Source organism: Apis dorsata, unplaced genomic scaffold (genome assembly GCF_000469605.1).
Source record: "Apis dorsata unplaced genomic scaffold, Apis dorsata 1.3 scaffold_429, whole genome shotgun sequence".
Classification (NCBI taxonomy): Eukaryota; Metazoa; Arthropoda; class Insecta; order Hymenoptera; family Apidae; genus Apis; species Apis dorsata.
The window spans coordinates 1,214,812-1,229,439 of NW_006263682.1; the positions used below are offsets into that span (position 1 = coordinate 1,214,812).

General features: G+C 42.3%; 3 protein-coding genes across 3 annotated transcripts in view; 1 reads left to right on the forward strand and 2 right to left on the reverse strand.

Moving 5' to 3' along the window:
• Positions 1-4,113: 4,113 nt before the first annotated feature.
• LOC102678939 lies at positions 4,114-6,093 on the reverse strand. Its single transcript, XM_006619674.2, has 2 exons — positions 4,746-6,093; positions 4,114-4,503 (listed from the first exon to the last, which is right to left on the reverse strand). The coding sequence occupies exons 1-2, from the start codon at positions 5,040-5,042 to the stop codon at positions 4,225-4,227; spliced, it is 576 nt and encodes a 191-aa protein (XP_006619737.1). The 5' UTR covers positions 5,043-6,093; the 3' UTR covers positions 4,114-4,224.
• Positions 6,094-11,239: 5,146 nt separating this feature from the next.
• LOC102680716 (EF-hand calcium-binding domain-containing protein 11-like) lies at positions 11,240-12,965 on the forward strand. Its single transcript, XM_031512373.1, has 5 exons — positions 11,240-12,082; positions 12,158-12,253; positions 12,324-12,462; positions 12,533-12,705; positions 12,818-12,965. The coding sequence occupies exons 1-5, from the start codon at positions 12,047-12,049 to the stop codon at positions 12,836-12,838; spliced, it is 465 nt and encodes a 154-aa protein (XP_031368233.1). The 5' UTR covers positions 11,240-12,046; the 3' UTR covers positions 12,839-12,965.
• The window catches only part of LOC102680579 (multidrug resistance-associated protein 7), a 7,256-nt gene continuing 5,365 nt past the window's right edge, over positions 12,738-14,628 (reverse strand). The window contains exons 13-17 of the mRNA XM_006619690.2: positions 14,028-14,540; positions 13,768-13,959; positions 13,433-13,676; positions 13,221-13,360; positions 12,738-13,152 (exon numbers count right to left, since the gene is read on the reverse strand). Of these exons, the coding sequence (XP_006619753.1) occupies positions 13,035-13,152; positions 13,221-13,360; positions 13,433-13,676; positions 13,768-13,959; positions 14,028-14,540 (1,207 nt within the window). The 3' untranslated portion in view covers positions 12,738-13,034. The remainder of the gene's footprint in view (positions 13,153-13,220; positions 13,361-13,432; positions 13,677-13,767; positions 13,960-14,027; positions 14,541-14,628) is intronic.

Sequence of the window (14,628 nt, forward strand, 5' to 3'; positions counted from 1 at the left end):
GGTTAACGCTTGAAGTTAACGCTTTGCGCGAAAAGAAGTCGACGCCCCCGTTGACGGTATCACGATCTTCCAACAATCAGAACGGCAGAAAGTCGAGAGCTACAGTCATCCGCTGATATTTCCCGCTCTCGTGATATATACGCGCCACGATACTACTCAGAACGGTGAAAAATATTGTCAAGGCGGCGTTGAAATATTACACTGTGTCAGGACGCAAGAATTGCTGTACCGCACAGACTATAATCTACCGCTGGCCACGTGCTCGAGACCGACAATTCGTATTGCTCGCGTGAGGGAAATACGAGCGAGGTGACAATGAAATCCGCGACAGGTGAGATACCTCCACCCCGCTTAAAATAATTATCGTTTAAATTTTCGACTCGTTGACGCGTGCACGACATGACACGACATCTCCACGATATTTCGTCTCATTCGTCTCATCTTGGAAAAATGGAAAACCTGGCCTGGCAATCTTTCTTATGATACCGATCTCGCACGAATTAATCGTTCGTTGCTAATTTGAAGAAAATCAAACGATTAATCTATAATCTAACTGATAATTCAATTCAAAAGTTTTTCAAAAGTTTCATATTTATAAATCGTTGATCGATGTTCGCTGTAAGAGCAGCGTTTAATGGAGATGGCAAGTTGCAATTAAATTGGACAGAAGAGGGGAATAAAACGAGCAATCGGTTAATTAACTCGCGGTGTCAAGCAGTTAAACGTTACAAACGCGACGTCTAAACGCAATTGCAACTATCTGGCGGTCATCCAACAGGCGTATCCAAGAGATACGTCGCCGTAAGAATTTGTCGCCACGCCTTTACCGCGATCTTCGATAAACGCCTTTCGAACAACTATGATTCTGTATAGTTACGTTAGCGTTATAAAAATTTCTTCCTTATCTTTCTCGTTGAAAGCATCGAAAGTTTTGACCGAGATACGTAAATAAAAAGGAAGGAAAAGGGAGCGAGCTTATTACTCACCGTTTCATATTTTATTAACGGTTTACATCCGTTTACCTGTCAGATTGGATATACATTTTAACAAAGCCGCGATCGATCTACCCACTCGTCCGCCTCTTTTATTTTAATAACGAACTATTAACGGATTTCTCCTCCCTCTCCCTCCACTCTCCACTCTCCTTCGTAGCATCGATGAACAGACTCTCTCTCACCCTCTTCGCCGGGAAGGGGGAAGGTTTCCGCTTTGAAGCGGAACGGTCGGCCGATTGTAAAATTTTATCGTGAAAGAGAAAACAGGAATTATTACAAATCCCGTGGCTCGTCCCCGCCGCGTCATTTCCCTTAGACGATTATTATTATTCCTGGAATATTTCGTATTTCAACGAGCTCACGTTTCAAACCCGCCCCGGTTCACGAGTTTCACAACGAGTCTCGTCGAATCTATTTGATCGTTTAATGAGAGAAACCGATTCCCGCTCGATCGAAGAATTCCCTGTTCTTTCAATACAAAGCCGCGTTCCTCGTCGTCTTCAACCGCGTGATTATCGCGCGTTTATCACCGCGTGTGGTAATATCGCGCGCTCGGCCTCCACGCGCGTTGGCAGCCTTTGATGCGCGGCTGGAATTCACGGCATTTGATCTGAATTAGTACACGCTTCTCCAACACGGTGTGCGTATACCATCCAATTTCTCTTGCTTCCCATTCAACGCGCGCTTTCAACCGCGTGCGGATAAGTGCGTCGCGATAAACTTCAATTAGCGATATCAACCTTGACGATCGCGTTGTTAATTTATCGCGTCGACGCATGCGGCGCTGCTATCGCTCACGCTCGCTCTTCGCTAATCGTTCCGTTCGACCAAACGTTTCGTTTCCACAAAATAACGATGATAATAACGAAGGAACGAGGGGATAAGAGAGTCATCTCGAGTATTTGAGATCGAAAGGTGGCACGGTAGCGAGATAGGTAATAGGTAAATAGGTGGTATCGAGCAATGGCGTTAATCGACGCGTTAAAAACCCAAGATTAAAGATTCTTCGTGTTGGTTCGTGAATCAATTTATAGATTGAAGCTCACCTTATCCATCTATCGAACCTCTGCGTTTCGAAACGCAACGTAAACGAGTCGGTTGGACCGATTATTTTTGCAACTCGATATATCGCGGATATTACTGTATAATACCAACCCCTTTAACTCGCGAGACTCGCGGACTTGTCCATGGCTTCATACAAATCTTTCCCGGGGGTACTTTATCTCAAAGAAGGCATCGCTCACTAGTCACGGGAAGTGGCTCTCGCAATCTTTTCCTTGAATGCCGGTCGCGAGTCCGCTCGACATTCACAGGATATTAAATGAAAACATTGGACGGTTTTTCTAGTCGGCGGAACTACCTAATATTTGCCAAGAACGATATCGCAAAGGAACCATCAGCAGACACGGTTCTCTTCTTTTCTCTTTTTCCTTTTCTTTTTCTCTTTCTCTTTTTCTTTTTCTTTTTCTTTTCTTTCTTTCCCCGCTTGCCTACTCTCCAGCTGGGGAATACCTTCGTTCCACCGAAGAGGGGGCCTAACTTATACCCCCGGTTAAACGTAAAAACCCCGAGAGAGAGAGAGGGAGAGAGAGGAAGGGAGACAAGAGGCGAAAGGAAGGAGGCACGGGAAATCGCATAAGACCGAGATACGCCTTAAAATAATCTTGCCATTTCGCTGGTACGCGCCGCATAATGCGGCACAGACAGCCACGGTAAACTCGGCTCGAGCCGAATAAACCGAGAGATGAGCAGATTTTATCGCTATCAATTTACAATACGGCCCTACACCGGCCGCGCCACGACAGGTTTTACGGTCCCGTTCTGGTCAACTAACGCAAAACGGATCTTATCGACCGTACCTCCCGATTGTTTGCTCAAATAGAGAGCCAATTTTATGGTTTATACATTGCCGCGAGCTATGAAATGAAATGTTTTCATTTCCCTCGAATTAACGAAACATCCTGGATCCCTTTGGCTTTTTTATTTATTTATTTATTTGTTTTCTTTCTTTCTTTTTTTCTTTTTTTACCCCTCTTCCTCCTCCTCCTCCTCCTCCCTCCCTTCTTTTGTAATATTTTTCCGCTTTTGTTTTCGCCACTCGAAAAGCGTCGATTGGAAATTTTACGCGCAACAGATTAGCACGAGTCTGTCCCCCGCAAACGATCAAAGGGTCGAAACAATGGACAACGCGGAAGCGTATATACGTGTACATATACGTAAGTGTGTATGTGTGTGCGTACGTTCGGTCGAAATTTTATAATAGTCGGTACCATCGGTCCATTTATCGACCGAATGTTTTTTCCAGCGAATTCGTCCGTTGGGGAGGAGAGATGGAATGGAGCGAGCGAACGATGATCCGGCAAAACCATCATCGCATTTACGTATTGAATATCAAGACTCATCATCGGCAATCAACGTGCAACAAAATAGAACCGATATGGAGTTGGATCGATGGAGATGGATAAACAACAAAACTTGTTACCCTGATTTATACGATCGTGTAACGTTTCCATTGTTCCGTTTCACGTACAAACGTTGCATCGTTAACGGAACACAATAAATGAATATAAACTGGCCCGTTACATCATCATCCCATTCTTGCTCGGGAATGCTCTTCACGGATCGAGCGTAAGGATCGATTTATTCGAATAGAATGAAAAGTAATCCTCGGTTCTCGTCGGCACGGAACTCGACGTTTTCTTTGATACACTTCGTTAATTATTTTCGCACTTTGCGAATCGAAGTACGGCTGAGTGAAAGTTTTCCTGTAAGTCGTCGAGTGGGTACCACTCGGGGGGAGGGGGGCTAGGTTCGGGTAGGAAGATTATCAATGTTAACGATGCCATTCTGATGGCGAGGTATGGCGTCGTGCGCCGAGTCTACGGGAGAGCGAAAGCACCGCGTATGTTTTCACGTGGGTTACCTGTAATTAAATCGACGTCGGGCCCAACCCCCGACCAGACTCTTACCCGTTTATTAATTAACGCGTTACGTTACGAAATTATTACCATGCGATAAAAACCGTCTGGGAGTGGGGGAGGGGAGGGGCATCGCGACGCTTTATCCGGCGGTTATACTTTCGATTGAATCTCGAAAATTGTAATTAATCACAATCGATAATCCGGTGCATGGTGGTTGTGTTTATTGCAGACGGCGTTTACACCATTCTAAAAGGTACACATGGAATTTTTTTCGACGGAAGCTCGAATCGAACGAGGGTTTTATAATTTTAATAATTTTCGCAATAATTGATATCCCTCCTCCTCGATGATTTGTTGGTGCACGTGTGGAGCGTGGGTGATTTGCTCGCGCAGAAAGTGACCGAGGACATTGATTGGGATGATCCAGTTCTGTTGCAAACGTCTAAAAGTTTCTCGATCGATCCCTGTATTATGGGCTTAAAGCCACCTATAGCGCACGCGCTTCGAAGAATCGCCTTCTGGATCGCCTTCTCGGCCTCTTTCCGCTCGTTCTTCATGTATTCGATCTCTTTCCGCAATTGATACACCTACAACATTTTATCGAGATTTTTCTCTTTCTCGCGAGAGATGAACGCGTCGAGCCGATTGACTGATCGTTCCGAAAATTCCGACCGAGCAACGAAAAATCGTGGCTGGGTTGCTTGGTTTCACGCGGAGAATATTTTTTTTTTTTTTTTTGTTTTTCTTTTTCTTTGCACGCGACGAACGAACGAATCCTGAAAAATCAGCCAAACGGTCGATCGACGGTCGTGCGAAAATCATATCTCACTTCGCATTCCAACTTTTGAATACGATTGCTCTCGCATTTCGGGCATCCTATAGTCGCAATTTTACGCTCTCTCTCCGGACACGTTTTTGGCATACATTTCGATAATTGTTTCGACACGCAGGCACTCACTTGCGGATATTTTACTTGAGATCGTTTCGAGGTAGAGATCTCTTGTCTTGTTAATTTTTTAACTTCTGGACACGTCACCCGCCTTCCATTTTTTTGAGAACACGGTACATTTCGAATATATTTTCTAATCACTTGTTTTTGCGGGCATGTTATTAATTGGGTTGGCATCGCCTTCCGTCGTTTCTATATCTACGAAAAATTTTGAAATTTAAATTTGATACATGATTTCAAAGTTTGATCGGTCGAAGATTGAAGTCCATCGCGTGAATATGTCCCCTGTCGATAATTCGATGTGTCGCTCTCTCGAATCGTGTCAACGTCATGTTGATCCCCTTTATATGTAGAATTTTGTGTAGTATGTGAATTTTGCGAGTCCACGGAGAACAAGATCTTCGTCACTTCTTGGTATCCTTCTTCTTCGTGCTTTTTAACAATTTCATACGTATTTTCTTCTTGGCCTTTGCCCCTTCGTCCGATATGCTCTTCGATCTCGGCGTCTGAACAACATCGTCGTCGTCGTCATCGTCGTTCTCCGGCTTTTGCAAAGAGACACGTTTGCTTGTTTCAGGTTGCAGGCTTCGATTCAACGAAGGGAATTCACTTGCGACGCGTGTCGCGCCACTGAAAGCGGCCAGCCGACTCTCGTATCCGATACTGTCGCGTTTCAATTTCGAATTCTCGTTCTCCAATCTCGCGATCTCTTTCTCCAATTGCGCCATGCGTTTGTCCTTCTCATTGATCTTCTTAATCTTCCTGTAGATCTTGCTGTTCCCCGTGGACATCGCCGGAAACGGTATGGAATAATCGAGCCGGTGATTAAAATTGTCGTTGATGCCGGTGTCTGAAATTGATTACATTTTTCATGGCGGAAAAAGGTGTCGCCATCTGGCACATGGGAAAAAAAACAATGAAAAATCCTCGAAAGTGGTAAACGCTTGCTTGAAAGTCGTCTTTTATTACGTTGCCAACCATGTCAAACTTCCATCCCAAATCAATCCGTTTTACTCTCATAAATATACGTGTGTATATATATATATATATATATATATACGTTAAACGATATCTCGCTTTTTGCGATATTACGAACGCGCGTTTTATTTTCCCCCTTGACGCGCATCGCTCCTCGTGGATCCACGCATCCACCGGTGGCGAAGATGGAAAGAATAGAATGTTGGTGTTCGTCGAAGGGGCAAATCCCTCATCTTCCGTCTGAATCGTCCGACTAAATGAAACGGGTCCCTCCCCCCTCCCCGAAACGACGAAAACGTTGCAATATTTTTAACGCGACCCCGTGATAATAATAATAATAATAACATCTCGTTCACAAGCGAGAGAGAATCCCGCCGACGGGAGAGAAATCGGTACTTTCCTCCCCGGATCTTTATTCCATTAAAAACCTGGGAGGTCTTTATATTTCCGAGCGGAAACTCCGCCAGCCAGCCAGCTAGACAGATTCCGCTTTCCTCCAATTCTCCTCACACCCTCTTCCCTTCTGGTCGTTACTCCTTTTTTATCCGGATACCGTAACGACCTGTTGCCGTTACCGATATTGAGGATGCTTTAATGCAGACCTCGGCCGCATTAACGGCTCGAAATATCGTGGCGAATTCAATTCGAGAAAATAATTCGCGACTACCTTTAAATATTTATTAAAAGCCGAGCAAAGCCGAGCCGAGTGGACGGATCCGGACCGGTTTTTTTTCGTTACTTCGCTCGACCGTGAATGCTCGAGCACTCCGGCCTAGGTAAATAAATTTCCTTCGAATTCGTTTATCGAATTCTTCGTCACACCCTTTCCCTCCCCCCTCCTCTCCTTCTCTCCCTCCCACCCCTGCTCAATTCCAACAACCCTTTGCAACAACACGACAGGAGCAGAACCACGACAGGGTGGGTTCGTCTTACCATTGCTCGATCACCGATGCGTGTCGTGGTCCACGAAGGCTGGTCCTACTTTGTGGACACACATGGTAGACAGAGCGAAATTTATTTAACTCAATTAAGGAGGCCCGTCGAGAATGTTCGAGTGGCTGCACAGCCAATTGAAAGTTACACGTGTTTTTGTCAGCTCTCGTTTAACGGGAAAGCTTGAAGAGAAGAGGCGAGGTGAAACCAGATACGCCAGAGTCGGGGCAAGAGTGATTAAAAAGAAGAGGAAGAAGGAGAGCGAACGAGGGAGTGTGTGTATATGTGTGTGTGTTTGTGTGTGTGTACGTGCTCTGCAGTAACGAGTAAATGTCCGCTCGAGTAAGAAACCCCCCTCCCCCATCGACGACGAAGAAACCACCGAACACGTCTCCTCTGTATATATCCCGGGAATCGAGGAAGCGGATATACTGTTTCAAGATCGTCGCGTGAGAAGATCGATCGACTTTTCCCCTGCTTTTAATTAGTGACCCGTTAGGTAAAGGGATAACGTTGTGCCGGAGTGAGAGTAATCAATTCGGGAAACGAGGCTTGGCGTGGTTTTACGAGCGCATAAAGGCTCGTAAATGAGGGACGAAACGTTCGAGAGGAAGAGTAAAGGGACGAGGTTTCGCCCAAACTTTCCAAATAATAATATATTAATGTAAAGGCGAGTCTTTCGTCTCTCAAAAAATTTCGATTTTTTTCGATGATTCGATTCACGAACGAACGATTATTAAATTTTACGTATCCCGTAACAGCTTTTTCTATCAATTGATCCTACGGAAATCCAATTATTGCCGCATTTGCCACGATACGAATTGGACTTGGTGCGCTCGGAGTTGCATCTATTTCGCATCAGGTGGAAGCCAATTTTGCAGTCCATGGCAATTGCGATCCCCTCCCCCTCCCGGGAGTTCGATAGCTCTCGGTTAAATTATTATAATGTCGAGTGAACAAAGCATAGCTCATTGGAAATTCTATGCTAATGAATTACGAAATCGAATCTCCGAGTACGATAACGTTTGCCGCGGCAAATATTACTTTTGACCTCCCTATTTAATTACCTTTGTTATCATAACTCGAATAATATACTCCCTCGCGTTTCGAGAAAATTTTCATTGAACGTTGTAAGCGAGATTCTTTGATCGGTAATGGAGATGTTTAAAAAAAGAAAGAAAAAAAGAAAGAAAAGAAAGAAAGAAAGAAAGGAAAAAAATAACGTTACTACGGGTAAGATAGAGTCTTGACGGTAAGAGAGCGTTGTTGATATCCAGTTCCATCCTCTTCCGTACAACTCGTCAATTACGGAACACGTAATGAATGAGCGCCTTCATAATTCGCGAAAAAAACTTATCTCCTCGCCCCTTTAACGCATCAACGGGTACCGTCAACAGGCGCCCGTACGCTTGGCTTAGCTCGGGACGTAGTAATGATTCTACGGAACAGAAGTAAATGTAGAAGACCCGCCACCTTCGTGTCTCCGCTATTTCTCGTCGCGACAGACCGTATAATGCGAGCACGACCGTGTCGCGACACAGAGAAAGAGAGAGAGCACGCGTATAGAATGTGTTTCACCGAAACCTCGTCTCGACGATCCTTGACTGAAATTCAGAAGTTGCGTTTTCTTCTCCTTTTTCCTCCCTATCGTTTCTTTCCCATTTCTGGTTTCCTCTTTCTTTCTTTCTTTTTTTTCTCTCTTTCCCCCTTTTTATTTTGCAAACGTATAATAGTACTTACGCAGCAAACGATAAGGGTTTTATGCGTGAAAATATAACGCGAAGAAGGTGGGAGGTATGTACACCTCCTCCCTCTCCTCCTCGCCCGTATTCACATTCAGAGACACGAACGTTATTAAAGATGCTTGTCGCGAGCAAAACCGAATCCCGGCTTAATGGATTCAACGTCGAAGGATCTCATTTATCCAACCGATGTGTAAGTGCGTGTTTTGATGGCGAACGGACGAGCACACGATACATATAGAAGAAGGAGCAAAATTTCAGGGCGGTGCAAAAGTTTCTCCCGGGGGAGGAGCCCAATACGGGCGAGCTAGACTTCGTATCGTAATCCATGGACGTTTTGCCAGGAGGAGCGTGCGTACGCGGCCGCGTAATATTCCAAACACGTTTATACTATATGCGTGCAATATGCAAGAACGTTCTCACGCACCTCTATATACCCTACGAACCTTCCCATTGCATCGTGCACTAATCACGGTAAAAGCCGTAGCTCGCGCCCGTTATATCCGTTATCCGGCTGTGTCTTGCCTTACTTAATGGAAATATGAGAGGCGTTACACTCGTCTGGTGACACGTCTATCCCGTTTTTTTTATTTCTAGTAATACCGCGGGGACATTGTTCTACAAACACGGCCACCGTTGTCGCAACGCGCCATACCGCGTCGACGTCTCTCGACTCGTCGTCTCGCGCCACCTTCGCCACTGCCTATCCCAAATTGTATTCCCAAAAGTCGTACGTGACACGACCGACCAAGAGAGGCCAACGATACGAACGACAATCGACCACCTCGTCTACGACAATAAAAAAAACATATATCAATCGATTTATCGAAACTAAACTTATCGGAATCGAGTATTTCACGTTTTCGTCCCGCGGTAAAAATCTTTGTCACGATCCTGATTATAGAGAGCGCGGATGATGTCAAAGTCAATTAAACGAGCGACGATCCTATATCGTTTCGACTTTGCACGACAATCGAGCGAATGTTTTCGTGGATTCGAGTACAGCTAGTCGCGTCCACCTGTGAGCAGTAGAGGGCAAATTGTGATTTATGCGGCCAACATGTTGCCGACTGACGAAAGAGAATTGTGGACGTAATGAGTTATGGTGAGTTGCGGCTTAATGCAAATATATGGTCCGTTGCCGTGTAATCAGCCAGTCGGTTAACATCCCGCGCGTGTGACACGACGGAAGAGAGCGCGTTTCAAACGTGTCCTGCGATCACGCTTTTTCTTTTCCTTCTTTTTTTTTTTCTCTCTATTCTTCTCCATGCGAGAAATCGTTCAACGGAGGCGCATATACGCGATCGCCAGCCGCATTTCCTTTCCTTAATGTTCGTCGGCAATCACCGTCGCCTACTTTTATCCATCCCGGGACCCCTCATTCAAACAACATTGGCATATTTTCCGCGTAACTTCAAGGGTGAAGGCCTAGGCGCCCCCTCGCTACTACACATGTATAGAGAGCGCGCCGTATTGACGGCAACCCGTAGAGATCAAACACGAGGCGCCATAGTTACCGTGTTATTAATTCACAGATAATTTTCTGCATGCTTATTAAACGACGTATATTCTTACATTGATTAAATATTCGACAGATTCGCTCTCTGACAGCGATCACGCATGGAACACGCATATTCTAAATTACGCATTGATATATTAAAGGCATGCTGTAGGCAGTATGCAACGCGCATATATTTTTATATTCGATTTGTGACGACACGCGCATCTCCGTCCCCGCAAACTCGAAAAACGCCTCGACGATTCGATAACAAAACCCGAACTAGTTTTCGAAGGGCGGCCGCGCAGTCTCTTCGATAGCAAGGGTTAGTCTAGGGTTGTGCGCTCGTTGAAACCAACCCTTGATAGGTGCACTTTTAGGGTAGCCCCCTACGCTAGTGACTGTGCTTCAAGCCTCGAGTACCCACCGAGACGCGCAAGAGCGAAGGGCTATTGCGTGTACCGACTGTGTCACGAGACGAGCCACATCCAAGATGAAATTTCAAATATGTACTATATGATTTTATAATCCTTTTTTTCCTTTTTTTTTTTTTAAGGAAAATCTGTTCACGCGAATTCTCGAGAAATTTTCATTTGATTACAGGAAATGCAACGCGTTTAACTTAATACTTGGTTGAAATTTTTTTATCGAACGTTCGAAACGGAAGGGAATTTTTAGACAGGAAATCAGGTCAAAGGAACAGAAGATATATTTTTTTCATTCGGACGTTTTTCTCAGTACGGAAGCTATAAATTCATTTCAATATTATTTCAATTCGCCACGGAGCGTGTACAAACAGCGGTGCAAACTCTCGCTTTATGGTTGAAATATCCATACCGCAAATTTATTCTTTATGAGCTTTTATGACTGAAATATAAACGTTCCTTGCGTACGCACACATTATATGGGCTGTCGAAGAGTATCGGCCAATGACACAACGCCACCCGTAAGGCTCGGCCTTTCAACCAAGAATTGCCTATGCTTTTGCGCCGGAAGCACACATGTTTCAAAGGCGGTTCCTCCACAAAGGGCGGGGAAAAAACAGGGCCGCGACCGCCAAGCTGGATTCCCATCTGTGACCGCCGCCTCGCCCTCGGAATCGCGACGAGACGAAGAATTAGACGAAAATTACTTAATTCGTCGCTCTCAAAAGGGCACGAACCTCGAACGTATCCCGAGAGAAGGAAGCCGCGTTATTGAAACGCGGCGGTTTCTTGACAAAAGAGCGTCTATCGTTCAGCATCGATCATCGATTCGATTTGAAGCCGCTTCGTAAATCCAATCGTAGAAATTCTGAACGATGCTGTTACACGTAAGAACACGTTTTTTTATCCTTAAAATTCTTTCCATCGTTCCAAAGGAATAATACGAGAATTCGCGAATAAAAATTTTGTTGAATCATCGTCGATGTCGCATTTATAAAAAAAAGTGATGATAGGCGATCGTGCTAAACGCGGTACATCATTAACGTCATATATAAAATGCTTCTGCAGTCCCTGTGCAGCCAGTTTTGCACGTTTCATCGAGTCGTGCGCGCGTGAAAAATAATAGCGTTCCGCCGCGGTGTACGCATACGCGGGGAGAAAAGAAAAAAAAGGAAAGGAATGAACGAGTTTAAATGACGGGTAATTAAAAAACGGAACGTAAAATCAGGCGGGGTTACAGCTCATTAGTTTTCAGCGGCGGAGAACGATGACAGAGGCCGCGAAAATGCCGGTTGAATGCCGGATATAGCAGACGCGTTATGTCATCGGGCGCACACGGCCGCGTGTACGTGTCCCGCGGCGGCGTTAATTGGCTCCGTGATGAATATTACAAAATACCGGAGGCTGAAAGGAGAGTCACCGCTTTAATTACGACATAATGCGTGTCGGTCGAGCTTCTCTCGCGTGAAACACCGATACGCTCCTTCTCTCTCGCGTTACACGACTACCGGCAACACCTTTCAACCGCTTTCATCAAATCGCTTAATATGGAAGTCGTTCAAGAAAGTTTCCCCCTTCTAGTGGGATACGTTCAGAAAGGACGAGATGCTACCGAATTGTTTCGAGGATCGCGCGAAAATGGTAAAATCAAAGTTCAAGCTTAAAAGCTTCGAGTATAGTGAAACGACAACTTTGCGAAAATTTTGAAAATTATAGGCTTTTGATTATGCCGATGCGGAGAAAAAGGGATTTTTGAGCAAACGGGAATACAAGATAGCGATGACGGCTGTTTTTGGATGCCGTCCGGAAAAAGTAAAATTATATTTTTTTAAAAAGCTAATCGATTTTTTGAAAACTGAAAACGATTTATCCTGATTTTCAGACGGAAGTGAAACAAGTGTTTCAATTTACCGATAAAATCTCATTCGAGGAGTTTAAATTATGCGTGTCCAAGAAAAGTAATGCAAATGATCCACATTCCGTTAATGCGGAAGTGTTATTCACTTTACTGGATAAGGATTGTAGGTATCGATTATTATTTAAAAAAAAACTCAATTTTTAAACGGCTTCGTTAAAAATGCTTCGTTGCAGATAAAGGATATTTAGTATTGGACGATTTCTATTCTGCAAGCAAAAATGTGGATTTGAAAGTGTCATTGACAGTGTGGCAAACTATATTTAAGGAATTAGATCGTTATAAAAAAGGATATATCGATTTCGACGAATTTTTACATATATTACCTACTACAATAACTTACAATGAGGTAGTCTGATTTAATACAAAGCTTAAATATAATAAACGAATCAAATAAATTTCATATTTTATCACAATCTCATAAAACGTTTACTAAATTAATACATTGTTTATATCCTTAGATTAAGATACAATTCTCATAGGATCGTATGAAAATAATTATAATTTATAAGACAAAATGCAGATTTCTTAATGCAGATTTCGTAATACGCGTTTCATTATATATACAGTAAAAATAACTAATACTATGATATATTATAAAACTATACACTTATAAAAAGTTTCGCGTAAAAAAAAAATAAATATTTTAATCGGAAGATATATACATAATCACGACTTTCATTCGTTATCTGAAAATTCTTGACTCACCAAATGATAAAAATGGGAATCAATATTCTGAATCAATAAATTTGGTTCTTCGAATTCTAGAACTTCTCCATCTCCCATCACAAGAACTCTAAGTGAAAAAAAATATATTAACAATTAAACATATTTATTTTGATTATAAATCATAAACTAACATACCTATCACAGTACATAATCGTTCTTATTCTATGTGCTATAGTCAATACTGTAGCAGTTTGGAAGGAAGATTTTATTGTCGCTTGAATAAATTTGTCTGTTTCTTGATCAACATTTGCCGTTGCTTCATCGATACAGATTATCTACAAGAAAAAATTAATAATTGTAAATAATGCAAAATATAGAATGTTTAATTGAAAAAAATTGACGAATACCTTAGCATTGTGTAAAATTGCTCTAACCAAGCAGAACAATTGTCTTTGACCTGCGCTAAGATTGCTACCATTTTCATCCAAAGTAGCACCAAGCCCTCCTAATCGATAAACCAACGAATGAATTTTACATTTCTCCAATGCTTTATATATAAGCAAATCTGGATATTGATTTAATGGATCAAGATTTTCTCGAATCGTACCCGAAAATAAAAATGGATTTTGAGGTATAATAGCCAATCGAGATCTGAAACGATTTAATTCTTTATTGAATTTTTTAATTGATCGTAAACAGATATTTTAAATCAAAATAATTAATTTAATATATCAGAAAATACCTTATCGCATTCAATTGTAAACTTTGTATATTCACATTATCGATTAATATGCTTCCAGAATTTATTTCCGTTAATCTAAATAATGAATTAAATAAAGAACTTTTTCCTGCACCTGTACGTCCAACGATTCCAATTTTTTCTGCAGGTCTTGTAACGAATGATACACTATTTAGAGATGGCACTAAATGCTCTCTAAAAAATTTAAACATTGATTATAATACTGAATAATAGATTTCAATTAATTGTATATAATTAATTACCTGTATTTTAAAACAACATCCCTGAATTCAATTACACCTTGACTTGGCCAAGCATATGGTGGATTATCACCTTTTATAGTTTCTATAGGAACATTTTCTAAATATTCTTTTACACGTTCAACCGCAATCATTTCTCTTTCAGTTTCAGTAAATGCATTTACCACACCAGATAATAATCCAGTCACAGATAATGTATAAGTAATAACGAGACCTATTAATCCAGGATCCGCAATGTTATATTGATGTTGTAAAACTGCTATATTGCTCACTCCCGCTAAAAGTGCCACTCCAATGAGTTGTAATCTTAATGCAAGCCATTGACTGACAGCAAATGATGCAAATTGTGTTTTTTGACTGATTTCTAGCAAGAGTTCATTTTCTTGTTTAAAACGAGCTACAGTTCGAAAAGCTCTAATGGTAGATAATCCATGTAAAGTTTCATTAAAATTTGCATATAACGGTGAAAGTGCAGCACTAGATAGACGTTTCAACTCCCTTGATGTTAATCTGAAAATATTGTTAAAATAACACATATTTTGAGACATGTATATATATATATATATATATATATATATATATATATATATATTCAATCAATATA

Coding starts and splice junctions, on each gene's coding strand:
- LOC102678939 (XM_006619674.2), bottom strand. CDS start 5,042: ATGCCAACCCAATTAATAACATGCCCGCAAAAACAAGTGATTAGAAAA. Junction 4,504..4,745: donor TTCAAAAGTTGGAATGCGAA/GTGAGATATGAT, acceptor AAAATGTTGTAG/GTGTATCAATTGCGGAAAGA.
- LOC102680716 (XM_031512373.1), top strand. CDS start 12,047: ATGCTACCGAATTGTTTCGAGGATCGCGCGAAAATG. Junction 12,083..12,157: donor TCGAGGATCGCGCGAAAATG/GTAAAATCAAAG, acceptor TGAAAATTATAG/GCTTTTGATTATGCCGATGC. Junction 12,463..12,532: donor CACTTTACTGGATAAGGATT/GTAGGTATCGAT, acceptor GCTTCGTTGCAG/ATAAAGGATATTTAGTATTG.